The 27,198-nt window shown below is 45.0% G+C and overlaps 1 protein-coding gene across 1 annotated transcript in view; it reads right to left on the bottom strand.

Moving 5' to 3' along the window:
• The window catches only part of Cacng3 (calcium channel, voltage-dependent, gamma subunit 3), a 95,229-nt gene extending 87,596 nt beyond the window's left edge, over positions 1-7,633 (bottom strand). Inside the window, exon 1 of the mRNA XM_013011480.1 lies at positions 7,393-7,633. Within this exon, the coding sequence (XP_012866934.1) occupies positions 7,393-7,603 (211 nt within the window). The 5' untranslated portion in view covers positions 7,604-7,633. The remainder of the gene's footprint in view (positions 1-7,392) is intronic.
• Positions 7,634-27,198: the final 19,565 nt, after the last annotated feature.

Here is a 27,198-nt window from a genome sequence, read left to right as displayed (position 1 = left end):
ACCGGAAGTGGCGCTGTAGCTCAAGTGGTAGAGCGCTCGCCTTGAGCTGAAGAGCTGAGGGACAGCGCCCAGGCCCAGAGTTCAAGCCCCACAACCGACAAAAAAAAAAAAAGAATTGGTGGGCCAGGCTCTGGTGGCTCATGCCTGTATCCTAGCTACTCAGGGGGCTGATATCTGAGGATGGTGATATGAAGCCAGCCTGGGCAGGAAAGTCTGTGAGAATCTTATCTCTAATGAACCACCAGAAAACTGGAAATGGTGCTGTGGCTTAATGCAGTAAAGCTCCAGCCTTGAGTGAAAAAGCTCAGGGACAGCGCCCAGACCCTGAGTTCAAGTCCCATGGCCAACAAAAATAAATAACTAAATAAAAATAATTGGTGGATCCAAGCCATGATGGTACCAACAAGGCCAGGTCTTTGACCTATGTGGATCATTGGGAGTCCTGGGGTGGTTTCAGCAATGATGAAGGACCTGGGCCAGATGTCATCATCCAACAGGTTGGGAAATGCTTCACCCTTTCAATCACTAATGTAACTTGATGGAAATGTCCCAGATACATGTTGCTCATGCATGTACATCCTGACCTCCACCACCTACCAGATCCCCACAGCCACGGTGACTCAGGCCATCCTATTTTAAGTCTACAGTCTCTTCTCTCTTGAATTTGTCTCTCTTGGTCTTCATGAGTGAGGAGGAGAAGAGTACAGAGATAGGAACTTGGCTAGGATTCAAATAGGAAGAGGACCGGAGGCATGGATCAAGTGGCAGAACTGGCAAGTGTGAGGCCCTGAGTTCAAAACCCAGCATCACCATAACAACAACAACAACAAAAGAATAACTGGGAACTGGTGGCTCACACCTGTAATCTTAGATACTCAGGAGGCTGAGATCTAAGGATCTCAGCTTGAAGCCAGCCCAAGGCAGGAAAGTCTAGGAGATTCTTATTTCCAGTTACCCAGCAAGAAAGTCAGAAATAAGCCTGTGGCTCAAGTGGTAGAGCCAAAAAGCTCAGGGGGTAGTGCCTAGGTCCTGAGTTCAAGCTCCAGGACCAGCACATTTTTTTTTTAAAAAAAGAAAGTCAGGTGCCGGTGGCTCATGCCTATAATCCTAGCTACTCAGGAGGCTAAGATCTGTGGATCATGGTTCAAAGTTAGCCCCAGCAGAAAAATCCCCATGCAATTCTTATCTCCAATTAACCACTCAAAAAACAAGAGGGGACACTGTGGCTCAAATGGTAAAGTACTAGCCTTGAGCACAAAGAGGCTCAGAGACAGTGCCCAGGCCCTGAGTTCAAGCCTGATGACCGACAAAAAAAAAGAAAGAAAGAAAGAAAGAAAGAAAGAAAGAAGGAAAGAAAGGAAGGAAAGAAGAAAAAGTAACAGAAGAAAATAAGCAGAACTCTTAAACATCCTATACATGGCTTAAAGACGGATGTTATCCTAAGCCTAAACCCAGTGGGGTAGAAGGGACTACTTGGTATGGTTTCTAAGCCATAGCAACATACACCAATGTCTCCAACAGACAAGATCCCCTTCTGAACAAACGACGTTCTAGTCGGGTAATCCAGAGCTCTGCGAAGTATGAATTAGCGTTTTCTTAGAGAAGCTAGTACAGGACAATGGTACATGGAACATTTCTCTACCAATGGACTCTCTCTCTCTTTCTCTTCTTCCTCAGTCACAGCTCTGCAGCCTCTCTGAAGGTTGCTGAATTCATAAATAAAGCTGGAAGCCCATCTGGCTGAAAAACTTGAGCAAACTTGAGCCATCTGGAGATTTGGAAATATGGGGGAACTTCTAATAACTGGATAATCTTTGTCAGTTTCTCAGCCAGATGTTAGGTGTCAGTCAAACCCATCTGTAGCAGAAGCAGCACTGAGATCGAACCTCTTTTCTGTCATTTGAAGTTGTTTTGGTCCTAAAATACTAGCAGGGCTTTCCTTTCTTAGTCACCATTAAAAAAAAAAGAATTGTAAGAGTGATTATTGATTTAGAAAGAGTCATTGAGGAGCAAGTAGAAAAATAACTAGAAAGTTGGGATCAAAAAGGCCATTTAGATGATTTTTCAGGGTTGAAATATGGAAAACCAGGGGCCAAATTTAGCTACAATGTAGATAAGGTTTTGGCTGGTCCCATTTTTTTTAAATAATTGAATTTGTTGCTTGCATTCTGGGATTCAGAGTTTACATCTGGCTTTTCTTTTCCTTCCTTCCTTCCTTCCTTCCTTCCTTCCTTCCTTCCTTCCTTCCTTCCTTCCTTCCTTCCTACTTTCCTTCCTTCCTTCCTTCTTCTTTTTGTGGTGCTGTTGTTTGAACTCAGGGCCTCACACTTGCTAGGCAGATGCTCTACCACTTGACTTGCCTACCAGCTCTTTCTGCCCCAATTACTTTTGAGATAGGATTTTTTCTCAACATCAGCCTGGTCTTAATCCTCTTAATTACATTTCCCACTGTAGCTGAGATGACAGACATGAACCATCCTGCCAAGCTTTGTCTGATAGATAGCATCATGCAAGCTTTTTCTCCAGCTGGCTTCAAACCACACTCCTCCAAACCTCTGCCTCCTGAGCAGCTAAGATGACAAGTGTGAGCCACATGTAATCACATACCTCCTCGGATTTTCTATTGGGCCACATGTAATCACATACCTCCTCGGGTAAGAGCCAGCGGAACTGAAGCAACTGCTACCATGTCGATGGTGTTTGTATCTTCCAGTTGGTCATTGTCCCCATTGCTCCTTACTGACCTTACACTGAGCCAGATCTCAGTTGCCATTTGTCTTTCTAGCTGCCTTGCCTCCTTCTCCCATAGAAGCAAATTAAGAGGGCCATAACAGCTTGCTTCACACCTACCATTACTTCTAGGGCCATGGAGACATCTGGATTCACTCTTCCCAATTTGAGATTTATTTATTTGTTTGTTTATCTATGTATTTGATCCATTGTTGATCAGGGCCTGGTTGCTGTCCCTGGCTTTTTTTTTCCCCTCCAGGCTAGTGCTCTACCATTTTGAGCCACAGAGCCACTTTCGGTTTTCTGGTGGTTATTTGGAGATAAGAGTCTCATAGCCTTTCTTGCTCAGGTTGGCTTCAAACCATGATCCTCAGATCTCAGCCTCCTGAGTAGCTAGGATTACAGATGTGAGCCACCAGCACCTGGCAAATTTGACTTTGATTGGGTAAACTGAGGTCCAAAGGAGAGACACCAGATGTACAATTTGCATCACTGTGGGTGACAGAGATGTGATTAGCACCTAGGGTTCTTAGCCACGATCTGAGTGCCTTGCTTTGATTGAGTCTAGAACTTCCACAGGTTTTCTTAATGAGCAAGCCTCGTTTGGAACATGCTATCATTTAGTTCTCATGCTGCCGCTGAAGATGCACGGCAGGTTGGGGTTCAGCATTGTAGATGCCTGTGTGCTTCCCTGATAATGACTCAGGCAATCATTTTGGTTGCTCACTGTGGGATTCTCTCCATAGGTTGTTTTTTTTTTTGTTCATTCAGAATGTGCCCTATGCTGTCATCCTGCCTGTCTGCTGCCTCCTGTCCTCTGCCTATGTGCATGGCTGTGCCCCCCACCCAGAGCTGAAGCTTCCCAATTTTGGACAGAAAGTTTCATGTGAAGTTGGGAACTGGTGTTCACACCTGTCAGCTTAGCTACTTAGAAGGCTGAGATCTGAGGATTGCAGGTTGAAGCCCCCCCCCACCCCCGCTCCCCCTGGTCAGGGCAGGACAGTCTGTGAGACTCTGATCTCCAACAAACCACCAAAGAGTTGGAAATGGAGCTGTGGCTTCACTGAAAAAGCTCAGGGATAGTGTCCAGGCCGACATTCTCTCTCTCTCTCTCTCTTCTCTCTCTCTCTTTCTTCTCTCTCTCTTACACACACACACTCACACAGACACAGACACACACTTCTTACAACAATATGAGTACATAGTAACCAGTCTATATTCTGCTTGATATAAAAATGAAAGCAGAAATGGTCTCTTTTCCTTTGAGCAATGTTGTCTTCATGGACACTTCAGCTTCCATAACATACTCTGGAAATTGGGATTCTCAGAGTTCTACCATGGACCTACAGCACCAAAGTATCTGCAGAAGGGCCTAATATTTATTTAAACCTCTTCATGAGACTCTAATGACTAGGAATGTTTGGGAGCATTTGATATTATTTCATTAAACCTGAACATTTTCTTCATTTTTTTTCTTTTTCTTTTTTTGTGTGTATGTCAGTCCTTGTTTTTGAACTCAGGGCCTGGTCGCTATCCCTTAGCTTGTGTTTGCTCAAGGCTGGTGCTCTATCCCTTGGGCCACAGCATCACTTCTAGCTTTTTTCTGGTTAAGCAGAGGTAAAAGTTGCATGGACTTTCCTGCTTGGGCTGGCTTTGAACCATGATCCTCAGATCCCAACCTCCTGAGGAGCTAAGATTAAAAGTGTGAGCCATCGGTGCCAGCTAGCAGTCTCTCATTTTTGGACAAAATAGCCACATTATTTTATGACTCTTAAACACAGTATGGAAGAACTGGATGCTCTAACCTAATATCTTTTCTATCTCAATTTTCTATTTTTTAATATCTCAATGTTAAGAAAATTGAGCTTGCAATCCTCCAGTTATCCACCGATGCTTAAAATACCAGGGAAACCAAGATGCTGTGGCTCTGTGATAGACAGGGAGTTACCTAATAAGTAATGGCTTCACAATGTCATCCTCACAGAGGCCAGGATTGCCTCGGGTAGATGCTGCCTGCTGCACAGACTTCACCGTGCAGAAACCAGGGGGATTCGCAAGTTCCTTGAGCACCTGATGTATTTCACTCATTAAGAAAAGTTGCAGCTGGGCATCAGTGGCTCACATTGTCATCCTAGCTACTCAGGAGGCTGAGATCTAAGGATCACAGTTCAAAGCCAGCCTGGGCAGGTAAGTCCATGAGATTCTTATCCCCAATTAATGAGCAAAAATCTAGAAATGAGGTGATGGCCCAAGTGGTAGAGTGCTAGCCTTGAGCAAAAAAAAATGCTCAGGGACAGTGCTCAAGCCCTGAGTTCAAGTCTCAGTATTGGCACATACACACCATTTAAAAAATAAAGCATCTTGCAGTACCTAATACCTCAAAATGAAAGAAGAATTAGCCAACACAAATCATGTAAAGACTGCAATAGATTTGTCTCACATTTGCTTGTTTAAGGACACATCATCACTTCATACAATTCTTTCTTTTCTTTTTTTAAATGTCATCCTGAGGAATCGAACCCAGGGCTTCATACATGCTAGGCAATCACTCTACCACGAAACCACATCGCCAGCCCCCATGCAATTCACTCTTGATTCTATTTCTTGCTTCTCCCACTTAGCCCTCAGAGTGCCTGTGTGGGATTCCAACTCTTCTGATACACTGTGAGTGCAGATCATGGTGTTGAAGCAAAGGAAAGCCATCATTTGAGAACTTCTGAAAAAGAGCTTAGTGATTTTAGACCCTATTTCTGCTCAGATAGGTTTAGTTTATCATAAAGGGAGCAGAACTGGTGTTTGACTGTACCATTCCAGGAGGCAATGGAATTGTAAATGAATAAAACACGATCCACTGATACACCCGTGAGCGTTTGGGGCTTCAGAGGATCTTTATGTTTTTCTTCTGCCATCTCTAGAACTATGTAGGTATCAAAACATCCACCAGATCAGAGTGTTATAAAACGCTCAGTTGGGGAGAAGACATTGCGGAGTTCCTTTAATTGTGAATTACCATAAAGAATTGCAAACATTAGTTCCTGTCAATGTTTAAGAAAGAATTTGTTTTGTCATTTTTTGAGTACAAACGGATCCAGTGTAAATGTTGGATCACGTTCACTCAAGACCACTAGTTCAAAATGAATCACTTCTCAGATGCCAAATGGAAGGTTGGAAAGGATCTGTGTCTTAGCCCAGATCACATGTAGTCTTGGAAAAGCACTCAGTGCTGCTGACTTCACCTGACCCTTGCCTGCCTTGGAAACAACCCTTTTTCTAACCTGGGTTTCCTACCAGTTGCCAATCTGTGTTGGAAAACCCAGAATCAACTGTAGTAGCATTAAAGTCAGGAGAGCGTCAGGACCTGGGCAGAAAGCCAAGGAATGATGCAATAGTACACTAGCAAGTGATGTCATAGCATGATTTTCTAAGTCATTTACAGAAATGCACAGCTTTAAGGAGCCCTGACAAATGCCAGCCCCAGGGGTGGGGGAGATTGGAGGTAGGAGTGAAGAGCCAATGGCAGACAGGGGAGGGGAGCACACAGGAAGCCCCTTTTCTTGTCTATCACAGGGGTCAGCCTCACAGATCACCAGGAAGCCTGGGACAACTCCCTCTGCCTCTTTCATCCAGTGACTTTCCTGGGGCCCACAGTTCCACAGAGCTTTGATTTCCTTCTTTATCTCTCTACTCACTCCCCATGACATTCAGGCATTGCCCAGGGATGTAGTGAGTGACTCCTGATATGGGGGAAGCAAGTTCGGCCGTGAAATAAACTACCCGAGGGCTTTGCATTCCTCTTCGTTGTAATTCCCAACAAAGCCTTTAATTTTCTAGAATGACAAGGAGGAACTACACATCTTGGAGCAATCAATCTTGTCCGAATGTCATGGAAATACATCTGTGGTTGTTTTTCTTTTTGGTGGGATATGTGTGAGAGAAATGATTTAGAAATGAAATCAGGTGGATACCAAATCACTAAGAAGCATGTTATTAATGAGGAGTTGTTTTTTTTCTGTAAATGTATGTGGAGCCTGGGGTGGGGGGGGAGGTAGGGTTCATGTATGTTACCCTGAACAACTTCGTCATAGAGATTCATGGTAATATATAGTTAGACCAAACTCAGAAGAAACTGAGGAAGAGTCGGGTAAGAGATATGGTAATAGCTCAGAATGTGCCACATCAGACCACGATCGCCGCCACCACCACCACCGCCACCACTGCCTGGCTATCCTCCTGTCTGCCTTGCTCCTTATCCCAATCCTCCCCACCCCACTCACTGGAATACGATTTCGGCAAATCCACAGACTCCCTTCTCTAGGCAGAGCTCTAAGCAGTTCACAGTGTGCTTAGGGATCAGGGATTTGAAGATCTCTCAGTCGCAGAAGCTGCTGTGAGCACATCGCAAGCTCACTCACACAAAACGTGCACAAGAAACAACCAACAAGACCCATACCCTCCTCATCCCATCCCACATACACCCGGTCATGCTGGGAGCAGCATCTGTGCATCCACACATCCTCAGAAACAAATCTCAACTCTTCCTCTCTCCCCAAACACTGCCTCCCTCTCCCCCACAGACACCAGCACACCCGCAGCGGTGGCTGGCAGCGGCGGCAGCAGCAACAGCAGGCTTATTTCAAGGCAGGGAGAGGAATTTGTAAATACCTTCCAAGCAGCAGGTTCGCCAGAGCCCCGAATGGGTCATGACTTCTTCATTTTTCCTGCTCGTTTCGTTATCACTTGTAGACTTAGTCCTACACACGCCTCTGGAATATAACCAGTAGTCCGTGCCCACTGCAATGGTCATTAAGCTGAAAGCTGCGAAGGCGCCTACAGTGGTGATTAACATCTGGATTCCTCGGTCACACATCCTCATAATTCTTCATGGTACTCTGGACGGCTGGGGGGAGGTGTGGAGGGGGATATTCAGTGCCAGAGCAGTGTGTGTGTGTGGGGAGGGCGGTGAGGGGGAATCTCTCTGCCGCTGGCTAACCTAGGACAAGCTTTTCCAAAATTCCCGATCTCCTCTTGTCAGCATCCACAGGGACTTGGGCAAAGCTGGGATTTCCTGTCTTGAGCGCTCTCCAGTTCCCGGGGTCGTCTTCGTCTATGGCCCTCAGAAGGGTGCAGGCTCCAAGGGGCTGGTCCACCTCATTGCTGCCTCCGGAGGATCCCCGAGTTCCTTTCATTCCTCGGGGGCTTGGCTAGGACGAAGGTCCGTGCAGGGCATGGTTTCGGAGAGCTTGGAGCTAGCTGCCAGCTGGGTTTTGCGATGTGTCTGGGCTCCTCTGACAGCCCCGACCCCTGCCCGGGGAGACTCAAGACTGAGGGAGCGAGAGAGCGAGAGAGAGAGAGCGAGAGAGAGAGAGAGAGAGAGGAGAGAGAGGTCTGGTGGTGGTGCGTGCGCGCGTGTGTGCGCGCGTGTGTGTGCGAGTGTGCGTGCAGGCGCGTGTGCCGGGGTGAGGGCGGATGGCAAAAAATAGCACTGCTGAGAGGCGAGTCCCCGAGAAGAGTGTTCGCTGCTTCCCCAGCCTCCCAGGAAAGCTCTCCGCCCGCTCCCCACACCCCCGCGCAAACTGGAGAGAAGACGGCGGGGTCCGGGGGCTGGCGCGGAGGGCGGGGGCCGCGCGGCTGCACCGAGGTCCGTGGTCAGCTCCCCGCCTGTTGCCGGCCTCTGCCGGGCCGCCTCCCGGGCTCCAGGTCCGTGGTGCTGAACGGACAGCTCCCTTCCTGCGTCTGCACCCCGCGCCCGTGGTGCTGAACGGACAGCTCTCTTCCTGCGCCTGCACCCCGCGCCCGTGGTGCTGAACGGACAGCTCCCTTCCTGCGCCTGCACTCCGCGCCCGAGGTGCTGAACGGACAGCTCCCGCCCGGCGCCTGCACCCCGCGTCCCCGTGGTGCTGAATTGGACAGCTCCCTCTCAGCCTCTTGCACCGGGGGGATGGGGTCGTCTGAACCTTCCCGGGGTTGGGAAGGGGTGCGGGGTGGGGGAGTTCGGGGGGCGGGGAACCACTCTGCTGGATCGGCTTTGCTCGACCAAGCCTACGCCCCCCGCGCAAAGTTTGGGGGAGCCCAGGGAGGTCAGCGCCGTGGTTCCGGGGCGCTGCAGCAGCAGCAGCAAGTCTGGTGGCTCCCAATTCCCCGGGAAGGGTTAAAGGAGAGGGGACCAGGGAAGAAGCTGCAGCGCACCCCAGGCTGCGCGCTCAGCGCCCACCCAGCACAGATTCTCCAATCTACCCCTTCCCAAGTCCCCTCCCCCATCCCCATCCCCTCCCCCTTACCCCTCACCCCATCCCCATGCCGGGGCGCACAACCAGGCAAGTTTGCCTTTTGCTGCGGGAGCCGCTGAAGCCCACTAGGGAGAACGTTGGTCTTCTTAAAGAGACCGGAGGCTCGTTCTATGGCTCACTTGGGCCAGTCAAAAGTGTTGTCACGGCTGCCTCTGTCTAGTCTGTCTCGATGGAGTTCCCCAGAGAACAAACCAATATGTCTACCCTCCTTTCCTCGGGAGCTCGGGCAGACACGGGAGATGGTGTTCAGATCAGACCCGGAGTTATTCATACACACAGGAACACGTATTCAACAGGATGGAACGTGTATTTCTCTAGGGCCACAGGAGCTAGCTGTACATCGTCTCTGCTTCACGCATCAGAGATCCTGGGCAAAAGGCATGTAAGAGCTGGGTCTCTGTCTACAATTCTTAAATATTTTAACACCTTCACACTGGAAAGGAGTGACCCAGGCTCTCTCCAAAAGTCCTTGTGGGGCTCATTTGTAAACATTCCTGTGTAAGTCAAACCATGAAGCGGGTGGGGTGAGATCTGCTTTCTCTGTTAATGCCAGCTGCAGTTACTATTTACCCTAGATCTCTCCTCCTGGAGACAGTCAGAGTTGCAAAGAAGCACCTTGAACCATCATTTTGGTACTATGTATTGTAGCATACACTGAGCTTTTTTTCCTTCTTCTTCTTCTTGTAGCATGATATAACTGATACCCAGAGATTGCAGGGTTGGAATTGAGTATTCTTGGGTTGTGTCTGCAATCCCCAAGCTGTGTTCACATCCAACCAGTGTATTTGAGTGTTATTTAACTGGACACATGTATAATGGGAAGTAAGGAGCTATCTGTCTGTCTGGGAACTAGTATTCAGACAACTGAGTATCAGTAGTGTATCAAAGGGTTATCCAAGGCAGCTCACCACAGCTCAGGGATTTTGCTACTTTGATTTTGGGGTTAAAAGTCATTTGGAGTCCTGGTTCTGGATGTCAGATACACAAGTGTATGCATAGCTCTCAAAGTATAGCTGTGATAGGATTATGTCTGAATGTTTCCCTGGGCTGTGTTATGACTTCCAACTACCTGTGAATTTGTTGTAGAAGTAAAGCAGATGTGTAAATACCTGCAAGCAGAATTAAAGCAGGTGTGTCTATACTTGCATGCAGTGTGTGGATCACGTGGATGTGTTTGTTATAGAAACATAGACAGCCGTGTGCCTGCATGGATATGGGCCAGTATGTATAGACAGTGGATGTTTGGATGTGTAGGTTTGTACACCAACATGTGTTGAGCTACAAATGTACTTGTCAGGGTAGGCTGAAGATTTGCAACATATAACCACAAGGAAACACATAGACTTGGAGCCAGGGCTATAGCTGATCATATTCCAGAAGAGTAATAAGAGTGGCATGTAAACGCCCAGGAAAACTATTGAATGTTGATTTCCTATAAGGAGATTTTGCTTCTCAACACATCCTTGATTGCTGTTAACTTTAAAAGAAAAAGAAACATGGAACCAGGTAACTTGAGAGGATGGGAACGTTGAACCAGATAATCTGAAGGGATGGTTGGGATTAAGAATAATGGAAGAGGTGACACTGATCAAGATGCATTGTACTCATACATGGCTGTGCTGAACTGAAAACTCTTTGTACAACTGCTTAAAGATAATCTTCAAATATGAGCAATAAAAAAGAAAAGGCAAAGGAGAAGGTCATATGTAACATGGAGGAGCAGTTAGTCTTTCATAGGAGGTTTGATAAACTGAGTGAACATTTCTTTTCTCATCTCCAGAAACTTAAGGAGCATTAAGTAATGAATTATGAACAAAGGCCATTCCAGGATTTTCTTCTCTTATTCCTGCTGGAAAATGAAGGATATTCTTTCAAGTCAGGATGTTATTAATGGAATATCAAGGGCTTTGGCCTCAGGGAGAATGTGACCCCAGAGACCCACAGCATAGCAAGAGTCACTCCATCTCCAGACCTCAGCTCTGTAATATCAGCCCAGACATACAGGATATGCTGCCCAGGAGTCCTGCAGATGGAATCAGGTATTTGAAAGGCTGAGCTTGAGTATGTGAAAAAAAGAATTATAATTAGGATGTGCACATGTTTGTGAAGAGGGAAAAAGGATGCAAGATATAAGATTGGGGCTCTAGCTAGGCACTGGTGGCTCTACTCTGCTCCTAGCTACTTAGAAAGCTGAGATCTGAGGATCATAGTTCAAAAAAACTTCAGACAGAAAGTCCATGAGACTCATCTCCAGTTAACCAGCAAAAATCCAGAAGTAGAGATGTGCAGAGTGCCAGCCTTGAGTGAAAGAGCTAAGGGAGAGCACTAGCCTCTGAGTGCAAACCTCAGTATCAGCAAAAAAGGATAAGAGAGCTTTAGGTTGTGTGTGTGTGTGTGTGTGTGTGTGTGTGTGTGTGTGTGTGTGTGAGAGAGAGAGAGAGAGAGAGAGAGAGAGAGAGAGAGAAGGGGTTTGGTGAGGCAGGCTTACTTACTTCTTATAACTCCTGTCCAGAGCCAGATCTGAGTTCAGAGTGTGGGAAGTCCTGAACCTGTCTGTGGAGTGCGTTGGAACATGAAAGTGGTAGGAGTCAGAGGCAGGGAGCCCGTCAGTCAGTTCCTGGCAATGCCTCCCCACTTACGAGGGGGTGACCTCATCTTTTCATTCAATCGGATGTGTAGGTGTGTACATGGGTGTGTACATCTGAATGTCAGTCTAGATGGATCTGCTAATTCTCACCACTAGAGGGCTCTTCCACCAGAGCAATCTGGGACCCATGAGAAGCCTCTCTCTTTCTCTCTCTCTCTCTCTCTCTCTCTCTCTCCTTCAAGTATGGGTGGGTCTCTTCCTCGTGCTTGTTGACAATCCTTTCTGACTTTGAGTATCTGGAAAAGGACTATGGGACATTCAGTGTGAAATGGATGAGTGGTTCTCTTAAGAAGACCATTTTTCTCCCATTGGACTCTTAGTTCATGAGTAGTTGGCACAGTGTTTATTTGCACTCTTATCTGTTCATCCTTTCTATACACCAGTTACTCCCATCTCAGCAGGAGTGAGTAGCCTGTGAAAGTGGTCAGGGAGGAGTAGGAACTGTTGATTCGATTCAGCAATTGCATCTTGGGCATCTACCAAAGCAATCTGCTCAGCCCTTCAGACAAATACATAGCTTTCATTCCCCAAGGAGCCGATGGAGTGCTAAGAGACACCATAGAACTCAGTACATTTTGTTTGTAAGTTGAGAAACTCACTGGGAGCTAGCTGAAGAAAATGGAAGATTGAGTATAAGGCTATGTGGACGTTTTAAGTAATCAGAAGGCTAAGATACAATCAGACCTTGGCAAGGGACTGGAAGTACGAAATAAATCCTATCAGGAAGATTGACAGTCACTCATTTTCCACCTCTGCCTCTTTCCCTATTTCCAGCTAAAAAGATGTTTTTGCCTTCTGTGTTAGTCAGACTTTGAAGTAGCTTTAGCAAACTATCTGACATGAAAAGTCATGGCCTTAGAGGTTTCAGTCCATCATGGTGGGTGGGAAGGGCATGGTGGAGAAGATCAGCACTTATCATGGCTTCCAGGAAGTGGGGAAGAGAAAGAATGAGAGAGAGAGAGAGAGAGAGAGAGAGAGAGAAAGGGAGAGAGAGAGAGACAGACAGACAGACAGACAGACAGACAGACAGACAGACAGACATAAAAAGAGGAAGAGATAAAGACAGACAGAAAGAATGGTTTGTGTGCTAGAAAACCTCTTTTGCCCCCTTATTTTTTCTGGACTTTCCACATTCAGGGCAGATCTATTTCCCATTAATTAATCCTCTCTGGAGATCCCACACAATGTTCTTTTGCATGTGTGCATGGGTACACACACACACACACACATACATACACACACACACACACACGGGCTTTATTAATAATCTAGGCACTTCTCAATCCACTCAAGTTGACAATCAAAATTACCCATCCGTCTCTATTTTTCACTCTGCAAGGTAGAGAGCTAGAAGTTGAGTTCTTATGGGATTTCTCTTGGGGGAACCAACTCAGACTGAAGTGAAAAATTTCTGTTCCAATGCAGAATTTCCAGAAGAGACAACTTGCCTGTCTTAGCTTGGCTTCTGCACCATTTCCAATTCCCTGTGCTCAAGGTAAAGAGTGATATGATACAAACCTGGCCAAGAGTTCTGGAGAAAGAAGGTTGGATGCAATATCCTAGAATTATAAGAACAGAAGCCAAGATATGTGTCAGCCTATGATAATGGCATCTACTTACAGTTGATGGAAGGGAATCTATAGTCGGGGCATATTATTGAAAATTACAGACAACCAATACAAGAACTAAAAATCTTCTATAAGAGATAGGAGGGAGGGGCTGGGAAGGTGGCTCAGTGGTAGAGCGCTTGCCTTGCATGACTGAGGCCCTGAGTTTGATTCCTCAGTACCACATAAGCAAAAATAAAAAAGCTGAAGTGGTACTGTGGCTCAAGTGGTAGAGCGCTAGCCATGAGCTGAAGAGCTGAGGGACAGCACCCAGGCCCCATGACCAGATCCCCCCCCCCACACACACACAAAAAAAGAGATTGGAGGGAAGTAAGGTAAACTAAGCCAGAAATGGATGACCAATTACCTTTGAGGAGAAAGATCAGGTGGACCCAGGACAGCTGCCTTTCATTATAGCCCTATCTCTTATTTGATTTGTAATCTTGCACAGGTATACTTTAATAAGTATTTAAAGTATTTAAAGAAATAAACCCCAACAGGAATCAACCTGCCATCTATACATCTGTCCCAGTCACCTACTGCTTTATCAACATAGAAATGCCATATATTTCCTGTGGTTCATCCATGCATGCCTTGTAGTTCCAGCCATGCTATTCCCTGAGCTTTCACCCCATACTTCTGTCTTCTCTTTCTACTTTGTCCGTGGCCATGACATTTAGCAATATCTGATATCATACCACATATGTGCATACATTCCTTTAGTATTTATTGCTCTCTCCTGCTGAGGATAGGTGCTTCCTCTTGTTCACATCCAATGACCAGAATTTAGATTAGTTGCCCAGTAGGTAATCAATTAGCATCTGCTTAATCAACTTAGTTGCATAAATAATGATTACATTTCATACACGCAACAAGCACCTGTGAGTCAATTATAAGCAAGGAAATACATTGTTCTTGGTCTGGAACTCTCAGTCTTACAGACACAACAGAAAAAAGGTAGAAAAATTAAAAGCCATGATGGTAGATACTGTTGCTTCCCTGTTCCTCAGATTTCCTTTGCTAAGTTGATACATTTGTATCCCTACCTCACAGTTGTGTCCTTTTGGGAGAATTTCTCTCTGCTTATGGGAGCTGCCTGGTTCAAGGAATGACTAACCTGGGGATGCGTGCAGGCACTGAATGGTGGATACAGGGATGAGGAAGGGAGCCATCTTTCCAGAGTCAGCAACAGCTCCCAGGTGCAATGGATGCTCTGTGTATCACATTAAGACAGGACTTTTATCTGGACCATAGTGTGTGTGTGTGTGTGTGTGTGTGTGTGTGTGTTTGCGTGCAAGTGTGCATGCATGCGTGCGTGTGCACCAGTGCCTAAGCACTCCAGCTCAAGGCTGGAGCTCTGCCACTTGAGCCATAGCACCATTTCTGGCTTTTTGGTAGTTAGAGATAAGACTCTCAGGGATTTTGCTTCCTGGGCTGGCTTCAAACTGCCATCTTCAGATCTCAGACTCCTGAGTAGCTAGGATTACAGGTGGGAGCTACTTGGGCCCAGCCTTGGGCCCACATTCATGTTTGACTTCATTTTTGCTTCCCTGTGTTTTATAAACCATAGTGTGCACGAGGATTATTTAAAATGCTTGTTACATGAAAGATGACTGGGTCCTACCCCTTGAGTTTCTAGGCTGGGTGATGCTTAACAAAGTATATTTTCTGACAAGTTCTCAGAAGATACTAGTGCAGCTCTCCAGAAAATTACAACTTGAGAATTGAGGTGTGTGTGTGTATGTGCGTGTGCATGCGCATGCGTGCCTCTGTGTGTGTGTGTGTGTGTGTGTGTGTGTGTGTGTATCTGTGCCTTGGTCTCTGCTTTCAAAGGGTTCTTGTTGGTTTTATATTTTCCCAGACAGTTTTGAAGATTGAGTGTACAGGTAGCTAGTAGGTTGTCTTTTAGTTTAGACTATGAGAAGATGTACCAAAGTCAGCCAAAGATACCGATTGCCCAGAAATCCAATTGAGGTGGAGCTTGGACTGTGTGTGTGTGTGTGTGTCCTTGGGCTTGAACTCAAAGCCTCATGCTCTCACTTGGCTCCTTCAATCAAGGCTGGCCCTCTACCACTTGAGCCACACCTCCACTTCCAGGTTTTTACTGGTTAACTGGAGATGAGACTGATGGACTTGTCTGCTGGCTCTAGTCCAGAATAGGTCTTGGAAAAGCTTGGATCTTTGAATTCACTCAGTACTGTACTTGGTCCATGGCAGACAGGTTTAGACAGTATATGGTCTGGAGATAAGGAAACATGGACTGAAGTCCTAATTGCCTCACTGTTCTGGGAGTGACCTCGGGGAATTTACTTCATCTTGCCATCCCATTCTTTCTTCAAGCAAACTAAGAATCATAATAAAGCCTGTCTCTTTGGTCCACAGGACTTTTTACTGTTTAATAGGTTATATAGGACACTACACAGAAAGGTTTATCATAGTGTCTGGCATGTATTAAGTGTTGAATAAATGCTAATTCAGCTGGACCTTGGTGGTTCACACCTGTAATCTTAGTTACTCAGGAGACTGAAATCTGAGGATCCTTGGTTCAAAAGGCCTGCCCAAGTAGACAAATCTGAGAGACTATTATCTCCAATTAACCAACAAAAAGCTGGAAGAGGAGGTGAGGCTCAGTGATAAAGTGCCAGTTGTGAGTGACGTAAGAGTATAGGCTTTGAGTTCAAGCCCCACTACTGGCACCAAAAATAAATAAATAAATAAAAATTTAAAAAGCCAACTGCAGCTATAAATAAAACTATGATGACAGAGAAATGCTCTCTTAATGAGATTTGCTTTAATCTGCCACCTTTGGAATAAGAAATAGCTGACTGGTATGTGGTTAATCAGTTTCCTTGGGACTCACAAGGAAAACAGAACGACCTAAAGGCAGTGAGAAATCCCCCAATGTTTTAGCAGACAGGTGAGATATAGACCTCCTTTGGGAGCTTACAAACCATGTTGGAAACCATCCTCAAATTGCTGAAATGGGACGTGATTTGGAACTTTTCCTGCAGACGTGGAACATCAACCACATTCTTAAACCTGAAAATAATGAAAACGTGAAATATTTTCACATCCAGAGCCCAAAGCTGCCAAATGATTCCTCAGGATTGGAGACTCAGTGGAAAAATAGGGGCTATGACCTTTGTTCTGATAACTCGTGGAGACCATGCTACATGGACACCACATGCTGACCACAGAGGCCATGTGCTGACCACATGGAGGCCACACAGCTCACAAAGAGACCATGGAGACCATGAAAATCACATGGAGACCATGGATACCACAGAAACCTTGAAGACCACAGACCATGAAAACCACATGGAGACCATGTGGGCCACAGAGATCACAGAGACCACACGGAGACCATGAAAACCACATGGAGATCACCCAGACCACAGAGACCACATCGAGACCACACAGCCCACACAGTTCACTGAGACCACAAAGACCATGAAGGCCACAGAGGCTACATGGAGATCACAGAGCCCACAGAAACCATGAAGACCATATGGAGACCATGGAGACCACAGAGACCACGGAGAATACAGGGAGAACACTAAGAACACATAAAGAACATGGAGAATACATGGAGACCATCTGGAGACCACAGTTCCATGCCATGGGGGAAAAGTCCATAGTAGGCTTGGAGAAGCAAGGGGATTTCATCTCCCTTATCCCATCCCCATGGCAGAGACCGGAGGGGTTCGTTCCCATCATTTGGAGTCACACAAGACTCCCTGCAGCTTCCTGGAGGGCTGAGGAACCTACAAGAGGACACTCTGATATTTTTCTCCCTGAATGGTGCTGTGGAGCTGGGGACAACAGATTGGTGCCTAGAATGAAGCACTGAAGGACACATTGACAAATGGCTGTCTGGCATGGGGCACATGTGAACACTTGAAATTGGAGCAGGTGCTTGGACCTGCCAGGAGAACTGTAATGGCAGGAGGCTGGGTGAAGCATCCTTTGTTGCAGGATGAGGAGAAAGGGCGCAGGAAGGGTTTAGTCCAACAGAGGTACACTGAGAGAAGTAATTGTATTTTTTTGCCTTGTAACTATGCCCATAGGAATGCAGCACATGCCAACCATCAGTGGGTCCAAGGAAGAGGACTTCCCTTGCCACCATCCACCTCCAGTATCCTCTCTCTACATTTGCTCCCATGGGCAGGAGAAAGAAGGAAGAAGCCAGAGAGAGAGGCAGGAGGGAGAGGAGAGAGAGAGGTGAGAGGAGCATTCAAGTGTCATCTCCACTTCTGGGTCAGGCTGGATATTGGAAAGGCTCTCTCTGAATTGATTATGAGGGTAAAGTTGTAATCTATGGATTGAATTAGACTTTGAATACCTCTAACCCTTTGAATAACCTTACAGCATATGTAAAGGCCTGTGGAGAATGTTGGTTACCTGTTACCAACTCCACCTATTATTCAGCTTATCCTGCTCCATTCCTCCATCACATCAACATGCGCCCCCTCGTGGTGGGGTAAGTGCAAAGCATCATATGGCTTCCAAATTGACTCTTAGTTCCTGCAAATGAACTCTAATTACAAAAGTGAGATTCTTAACATTGAGATTTACCACTGAAAATCTTGGAAACACAAAGTTCCATGAGGATGAAGGATTTTTCTGTTTTTTTTATGGGACATACCATCTATCACTCACATGGCAAATAGTTGTTGAATGAATGAATGATTGAATGAGTGAACAAATGAGTCAGTGAATGATTGATCCTGCTTTCCTTTTCCATACCAGTTGCACTGACTAAGGTAGAAAAGGTAAATATTTATGTTAGTCAGTTGGCTTGCTTCAGTGTTAATCCAAAGTTATTGACCAAAATGTCCCACCTGAAGCTGGGTGTCCATGTTTATGACTGTAATCTTAGCTCTTCAGGTGGCTGAGATCTGAGGATTGAGGTTGAAATCAAGCCTGGGAAGGAAAGTCTGTAAGACTCTCATCTCCAATTAATCAGCAAATAACTGTAAGTAGAGCTATGGCTCCACTGATAGAACACTAACCTTGAGTGAAAAAGTTAAGGGATAGTGCCAGGACATAATTTCAAGCCCCAGCACCTGCACACACACAACACACACACACACACACACACACACAATTCTACCTTGAAGAATGACTAGGATAATTAGGTCTTCTAAGAAAGCACTTTGGAAATGATTCTGGATAACATTACAGAGCTCAGCCTTCCCTTTTCCTAGACACCTTCTTGCATTCTTAGTGTCTTTAGTAAGCTTTTGATCTGGTATTTCACACATCCTTCCAAGTTTTCTGGTATTGCTCTGACTACCTGGGTCAATCTCGACTTCACAACGCATTAACTAATGTAGGAGCTCACATTCTGTTACTGATTGGTCAGAAAAGCATAATGTCTGCTCCCTTCACAAGGCCCTGCTTGCTCCTGATGTCTCATGGATGAACCATGGGTGAGTACAGATCTCACCAACTACCATGGGTTTATTAAAACTATGTCTGATCACATGCATGGAATCCCATGGATCACTCCACCCTTTGACTTATTTATCCATTTTCCCCCAAGGTTTTGTATCTTAAATTTAAAAATAAATTCTGCTATTGGAATCAAATGTGTTGGTGTCTATGATTTCTTCAAATTGATCTCATCAAACTTTTTTCTAATCCATTCACAGGAGGTTATACAGAATATTTTCTTGTGTTTTTTTCATCATTTCTCTTGAGCTGTAATTCTGATTTCACTCTTACTTTTTTATGTTTATTTTTTTTTTTAAGGTCCGGTTGTGGGGCCTGAACTCTGGGCCTGGGCACTGTCCCTCAGCTCTTCAGCTCAAGGCTAGCGCTCTACCACTTGAGCCACAGCACCACTCCTGTTTTTTTTCTTTTTAACTTATGTGGTGCTGAGGAATCAAACCCAGGGCCTCAGGCATGCAAGGCAAGCGCTCTACCACTGAGCCACCTTCCCAGCCCCTCACTCTTACTTTTTAATGGTAACTTTTCTTACTTTGATTACATTCAATGCAAATTTCTTTCTTTTTCTTTTTTTAATTGACTCCTTCCCAACACCTACAAAAGATCCATTTTTGAATTTTGTCTCATTCACACCACACTGAGTATAAATATTTTAAACTTTGAAATATCTGGATGGCAGCCTTCCATAGTTTCCAAGGTAGCTTTGCCTTTCATCTCTCTCTCTCTCTCTATGTCTGTCTTTCTCTCAGTGTCTCCTCATAATCCATTTGTACATAGTACTGAACTCTATTCATGTATGGATTTTTTTTGGTGGTACTGGAGCTTGAACTCAAAGTTTTGCCCTCTTGTTCAGCTTTTTTGTCCATGGTTGGTACTATACCACATGAACCACCTTGCAGATATTTTTGCTGGTTATTTTTGGTGTTGGAGTCTCATAGATTTTTCTACTCAGGCTGTCTTTGAACCACATGCCTTCAGATTTTTGCCTTTCTGAGTAGCTAGAATTACAGGTGTGAGCCACCAGCAACAGGCTATACTATGTTTTTTTATTTTATTAGACATATCTATAATAATTTTTCATTTATAAATTAAAAGCAATAAAGTATTAACAACAACAACTAATAATGAAATAGGACAAATGGAACATTATGCTTTAATAATAAGAAAAGTTACATGAATGTGCTCTCTTTCTTTCTTTTTCTCTCTCAACAATTCTTATTCATGTTTTTTAGAAGGGACTGGAGATTGAAGTGTTTGACATGCTAAGCTAATGCTCTGTGGCTCAGCCACACGCTCAGCCCCATAACAATATCTTCCTATAATGTACACATACTTTGGTGATGAAAGGCACCCCAATACTGTAATTGACTGTAATAATTGACTGTGCATGCAGATACATGTGTTCTCTGTTCATAAAATGTATGTGTGCATGCATAAAGATTCGCACCTTAAATAAATATATATCTAGTCCACGTACACATAAATATACATCTTCTATATGATGTATCTGCGAGCAAGACATACTTAAAACAAGAAGACCTGAGAAGTGAGAGCATTGTTGCTAGGAATGCATGAAGTAAAGGGAGAGGAGCTGACAAGGAAAAGAGAGGAAAGGTGGCCAAACGTAGTTGGAATATTCAATGTCCAAATGGGAAAATAAATCAGGTAACTTGGGGAGGTGGGTGGGGTTGGGAGAGATGAGGGAAAATAAGGGGTGACATTGACTTTGGGATATTAAAATTAATCAATCAAGTATATAAACAATATATAATATAATAATATGTAAATATATAAATTATCTCTCTATATAAATAAATACTTTTTAAAAAGCCCAAAAGTAAAGGGCCCTGTGAGTAAAGTAAGTTAGGTTCTGTTCAGTGCCAAGGATCCAGTAATGGTTGAGATTGAATATTAGTTTTAATTAACTTTTATGTTACCTTTTACACTTTAATCAATCTGGAATTTACGCAGATGTATGATGTGAGATGAGGACTTAATTTTGTTTTATTTGTTCCCTCAAATGTTAATCAATTATCTGAGAGGAATTTATTGACTACTTCTTCTTTCTCCATAGAGCTGGATGGCCCCCTTTATGATCAAATAAAGTCAGGTACATGAAAGATGGTCTTGGAGCTATCTGATCTATTCCATTGCCTGTGTTACAATTATGGCAACATAAATCATACTGATCTATGTTATAATATTTAGGCACTGTGCTATTTTAATCTTTGAAACAGTATTGCCTAGTTTAATATCTATATTCAGAGTGTTCCTTAATTATTCTTCAGCTTCAAATTGTTCTTGGCTATTTTGCCTGTTCATCCTCCTAGTTGAATTTGAAGGTCACTTTGCCAAATTCTTTCCCTTCTCACCAGTGGGAAAAAGCAAGTATAACAAAAAATTAAATTAATTGTATAGGGACTCTTATTAGAACCACATCAACCTCATATATTTATTTAGGATGACATTATATTATTAAATACTTACTCTTTTTTTTTTTTTTGCTGGTCCTGGAAGCTTGAATTCTGGGCCCGGGTACTGTACCTGATCTCCTTTTGCTCAAGGCTAAGTATTCTACCACTTGAGCCACAGATCTACTTCGATCTTCTGGTAGTAGTTGAAGATGAGTCTCACAGGCTTTCTTGCCAAACTGGTCTCAAACCACAATCCTCAGATCTCAGCCACCTGAGTAGCTAGGATTCTAGGCCTGAGCCAGTGTCTGGTTCTCAATCCATTTTCAATCTTATTTTTAATTCTCTTGAGGATTGTTTATTGTCTCTTCAGAGATGTGCTGCATACCTCTCTTTACATTTATATCTGTCAGAAGTGAAGAAATCAAGTATTGCTCAAGTGCATAGAGCTGGTGAATGGTGGAGACTGGAACTGAATTCGTATCTATCTGAAGGCAGAGCCTACTCTCTGACTATGCATTTCGTAAGATGATACTCTATGCCTTGAATGAGTGGTAGTGCTGGCTTTCTAGAAAACCATCCATTTCAGCAAGACTGTCTAGCTGGCTAGCTGAGAGTCTCACACTGTACTTCCACTTCATTTTCTAACTTCTTGAGTTGTACTCTTACTTCACTTACCCTCCTCCTCCTCATCCTCATCCTCCTCCTCCTTCTCCTCCTCCTCCTCTTCCTCCTCCTCCTTTTTCTTCTTGCAATACTGGAGTTTGATTCAGGATCTTATGCCTGCTTCCCACACCTCCTGTCCCCTACCTCCTCATTTAGTTTTTGATATAGGGCCTTTCTTTACAATTGGGCTTACCTCTGGACTGCAACTCACCTATTTTAGGTTTCCCATCCTAGCTGGGTTGACACATATACCCAACCATGCTATTTCTTCTTCCAGGCTGGCCTGGAATCTGCAATCCACATGCCATTGCATCCAACTATCAGCTGACAAGGGTCTCATTAACATTGTTGCCTGAGTTGGCCTCAAATCACAATCCTCCTATTCTCAGCCTCCTGTGTAGCTTGGATCAAAAGCACGAGGCCCTGGTGCCCAGCTTCCTCCATTTTTTAATGAATGGAAAGCATGATGGCTACCTCACTTTTCCATCGACTCTCCCTTCCCCTCTTCTTGAATCTAGAATTTTGTCATTCTGGTTCTTGTATATACTATCCTGCCTACCTTCTACTGTTCCAGGAGAAAAATAGTCACTTCTGGATAGATACTGCTCAAGGGAGGCTGAGCAACTTAGGTGATGCATGCTGTAATACAGGAAGAGCATCTGAAAGGCAGTGATGGTCACTGCAAGCATCTCCTCCTCCCCCAGATTCTTTAGTGATACAGGTGTGGCTTAATCAGACCTAAAGGCATGATCATTCCACAGCAATCAGCAGGTGACCCCAGGGGATACCTGGACTCCTGCTCTCCCCATGCTGCCCTTGCCCGGACCACCTCTAGAGGCTGGCTTCCAGGCTGCTGGGGTAGGTGCACATGGCAGCAGCCCCGTCCCAGCCGGCACCTGGCCAGAGACTCTGATCTGCCCGTGTGGGCGCCAACACTTTTTCCTCAGAAAAGCTGCTTGAAGGCATAGACTGGGAGATGGGAAGATTAAAAATAAAGAGTGGGCGTGTTCAGTTTTGAACTGAGAGGCGAGCTGTGGACTCAGAGGCCCTCTGATTCTCTTGCTTGGAGGTGGGGGGGAAGGGAGGGCATCCAAGATGGGAAGAGAGGGTAGAGAGCCCTCGTGGGACCTTTACCTCTTGCGAATTCTGACCCCTGGGAGTGCTCCGTGTGGATGTTGGCTGTTCTTATCTAGGGACTTGGAAGTTTGAAGTAGGCAGCTGCTCTCCAGCTCGCCCCATTCTCTGTGTCCTGTCTGCCTTCCTTCTCTACATCAAGCATTTTCTTGGCTCCAGTGGATGTTCAAGTTGGGTGTGCATCCTACTTGTTTTTCTTGTTCACACGATGCCAGCAAAACTTTCCAAGTGAGGAACACCCACGGGGTCCACACGGCTGAGTGTCTCCTCCCCTCTTTCCTCCAAGCCTAAGGGCTGTGGAGACCTGCTCCAAAGAGGAGGGATCGGAGATGTGCTTTGTCCAGAATCACATGGCTTACAAAAATGGCAGAATTGCTTTTTGCTTAATTTTTATTTAGAGATGCTGTGTGTGTGTGTGTGTGTGTGTGTGTGTGTGTGTGTGTGTGTGTGTGAGTGTGTGTGTGTGGAGAGTCCTGGGGCTTGAACTCAGGGACTGGGCATTTTCCCTGAGCTTTTTTTTTTTAATTTTTTTTGTGCTCAAGGTTAGTTGCTTACTGTTTGAGCCACACCTCCAATTCCTGCTTTGGGTTGGTGAATTGGAGATAAGAGTCTCGCAGACTTGCCTATGCCCAGGCTGGTTTCCCACCATGTTTCTTAGATCTCTGCCTTCAGTGTAGCTAAGGATGACAGGTGTAAGCCATCCAGCTAGAGAGATGCTTTTTTTAATTATATTTTTTCCAGATATAAATGACAGAAAATGCACTTTAAATTGTTTAAGGGCAAGGGGAGGTAAAAAAAAAAAAGGAAAGATGATGATCAACTGGCACCAAGAGTTGAAAATGTCACACGCTGCATAGAACCAGAGCCTCAAACACCATCTCTCACCTCTAGGTTCTTCTATATAATGTGCTGGAAAAATGGCCTCCAGTGTCTTCCAGCCAACCACCCACCTTCTCACCCACTCCAACTGAGAACAGAAAGCTTTTCTCTTCCAATAGCTTTTACCTCTTTATAATGACTGGGACCACTGGTGTGAAACAAGTCACATGACCATGTCAGAACTGATCCTCATAGCTAGAGGATTGGTTGAGATCACAGCCTCATATTTGGTGTGTTGAGGAGGGTTAGTCCCGATTGGTGCATGGTGATGGAGAATCAATGAATGAATGAATGGATGAATGAGGATGCCATCACAAGCAGTGTTGATGTAGTCTTTTCAGAAGGGCAAGCACCCTCTACATACATCAGCAAAAGAAATGTACCATCTAGTCTGGCTTAAATGTGTCCCCTATAAGTTCATGTGTGGAAATCTTTGTCTCCAAATTCACATGTGAATGGTATTTTTGAGGTGGGAATTCTGGGAGATAACTAGGATCAGATGAGATTTGTGAACATGAGGATGGTATCAGTGGTTTGACACCCAAGCTCGCATGCTTTTTGATCTCACCATTTGACATGCTCTGCCATGTGTGTGTGTGTGCATGTGTGCATGTATTGTGTATGTGTGTGTGTGTATGCATTCATGCTGGTACTGAACTCAGGACCTTTTCTGCCCAAATCTGGTGCTCTACCTTCTGGCATTTTGCTAGTTAATTGGAGATAAGGGTGCCATGGGCTTTTCTACTTAGGCCAGCTTTGATCTGCAATCCTTAGATCTCAGTCTCTTAGGTAGCTAGGATCGTAGGTGGGAGGCTCTGGAATGGGCCTCCTTTGCCATGTTTGGGTACAGCACAAAGACCTGCCCCAGATGCTCAGCAGGTCAGCAAATGCCAGCACCGCACCACGTGACAGACAAACTTCTATTCTCCATAACAAGTGCTCTCTGGGATCATGTGACCAAAGCAGAGAATGAATTAAAACATCACCTTTCCTCTAGGTTTCAGAGACTTGAGGCAGCTTCCATTCATGGTGAGCAGGTGAACATGAGTGATTAGCAGACCTGTCCCTGGAAACTTCACACATGCAGGAAGAGTTGGGTCTACATGCTGATCAATTAGAAGACGCTCTCCCATTGCTGCCTGGAAGGTCCCATTACCCCCTCCCACCCCCCCCCTTTATTTTTGCTTCAAGCCCATCATTTCTACTTGGAAAACCAGTCACACACCACTGTAATTCATAATGATTGTCTCTTACTTCCACCTGACTCCAGGGGAAAGCATGTGACCCAAGCTTGGCAATGTGGTATTTCATTCCCCTGAGTGAGGTAATTAAGTTAGAGATGGATGTTCAAGCAGAAGCATTAAAATTCAATCCCAGAGCATTTCGTGAAACTATTGGAAAAAAATTAATTTTTCTTCCTCTCTTATTGTTAAACCCCGAGGATGGTGGCTATAGCGTCCCCTGAGAAAATGAAATCATGGAGAGAAATGGAGTGATGGTATTGTATGAATCCCTAGATCCATCTGTACCTGAAGCTGTTCAACTCAAAGCTCTTTACCTAAACAAATAAGTGATGTTTAACTTTCTGTTACCCCAAATTCAAGTTCAGTGTTCATCATTTATAACCCTAAGCCCCAGTTTCAAGTTTAATATCAAGGGCTGGGAAGGTGGCTCAGTGGTAGAGCGCTTGCCTTGCATGCCTGAGGCCCTGGGTTCGATTCCTCAGCAACACATAAGCAGAAAAGAAAAAAGCGGGAACTGGCGCCGTGGCTCAAGTGGTAGAGCACTAGCCTTGAGCTGAAGAGCTGGGGACAGTGCCCAGGCCCAGAGTTCAGGCCCACGACCGGACCCCCCCCCAAAAAAGTTTAATATCAAGGTAGGCATTGAGTTCGAGGAGGGGAGAAAGAACCAAGGGACACCCCACATTTAAAGAGGAAGGGAGGAGGGTGTATAGTCTTCTCATTCCAAACAGAGGGTAATTGGGCACTGGAGGCTGTAGGGTGCCAGGAAGAAACTCTTGGCAAGATTCTGTCCTAAACCCCATCTCTTAGGCACTTCCTGGCCATGAGGACCTTGCTTTGGACACTCCCTAGAGATACTCTGTATCTCGGATCACATTGATTCCATCTCTTTCAGCAAAGATCTGGAAGAATTAAGCAGGAACACATTTGAATTTGGGGCGCACAAGCCATAGGGTTGGAGGGAGCTGCACTCAAACCTTGGCCATTCCCAACCTGCCTGTGTGGTCTTGGTTCAGTTCCTTGCGTATCTTTAAGACTCTTCTCTCTGAGCTACAGAATGGGCTTGCTTCATGATAATACTCGCCTATTAGAGTTTGTGTAAGGCTAAAATGAACTTAGCAGTGTGAAGGAGTGGGGGGTGAATTCAAGAAAACCTAGCAACTGTCACCATAAAACAAACAAGCGTTTCCCTCAGAACACTCAGTTTGGTCTGTAACTTAATTCAGAGTCTCTCCCCGCGTTGTGACGCCTCTTGCCCACGGGCGTCGTGTTTCACAGTGGTGGATGTTGCCTCTGGTAATTGGTCTTCCCAGTTGATTTATGAACAAAGAATCATAGTTAGCAGCATATACTCAGGCCCTGGCTTGCTTGGATGCCACAAGCTGCCTTGTTAGTGACTGGGTGGACCTGGATAAATGGCTCCCCCTTCTGTGGCTCAGTTTCCATATAAGGGGTTGGGAAATGATAGCATTCATGTCTGCCTTAGAGAGATCAAGTACAATGACATCTCCAGAGTGCTTAGAACAGTAAATGGTTTCTAGTAAGGGCTACAATCTACAGACTTCATACAGGGCCCCATCAACCTAATATATATCCAGTAGCCAAATACTGATTTCTGGTGGACAGGTACTGAAGAGAAAGAGAGAGACAGAAACAGAGGAGACAGAGACACACACACACACACACAGAGACACATACACACAGAGAATATGAGACAATGTTCTGCTGACTTGTGATAGTTTAGCTTCCATTAGGCTCCTGTTAACCCCAGTACTGCTCAGCAATGAAGTACATTTTAAATATATATTTTGGTGACAGCTCCAGCTACACGTGTGTGTGTGTATGTGTTGAAAACTGATTAATAATAATTCTTTGAAAGGCAGCTTGCATTCAAAGTCTGCCTCCACCATCTGCTGTTTTATCTTGTGCAAGTTACTTAAGCTCTTTGAGACTCAGCAAGGACTAATACCACCCCCCCTCCACACACACATTTGGAGCTTGTTGTAAGAACTGAGGTATTATGAGGAAGGCCTAACAATGCTAAGTTATTGCATGATAAAGGGCAACCCCCAGTGACTAGATCCTATACATGAGATGCCCCTAAATGCCTTAGGGATTTCCTGACACCAGCCAAAAAAAATAAGT

This window comes from Dipodomys ordii, unplaced genomic scaffold, assembly GCF_000151885.1.
Source record: "Dipodomys ordii isolate 6190 unplaced genomic scaffold, Dord_2.0 Scaffold14, whole genome shotgun sequence".
Classification (NCBI taxonomy): Eukaryota; Metazoa; Chordata; class Mammalia; order Rodentia; family Heteromyidae; genus Dipodomys; species Dipodomys ordii.
This window is presented reverse-complemented; position numbering and strand designations above follow the sequence as displayed.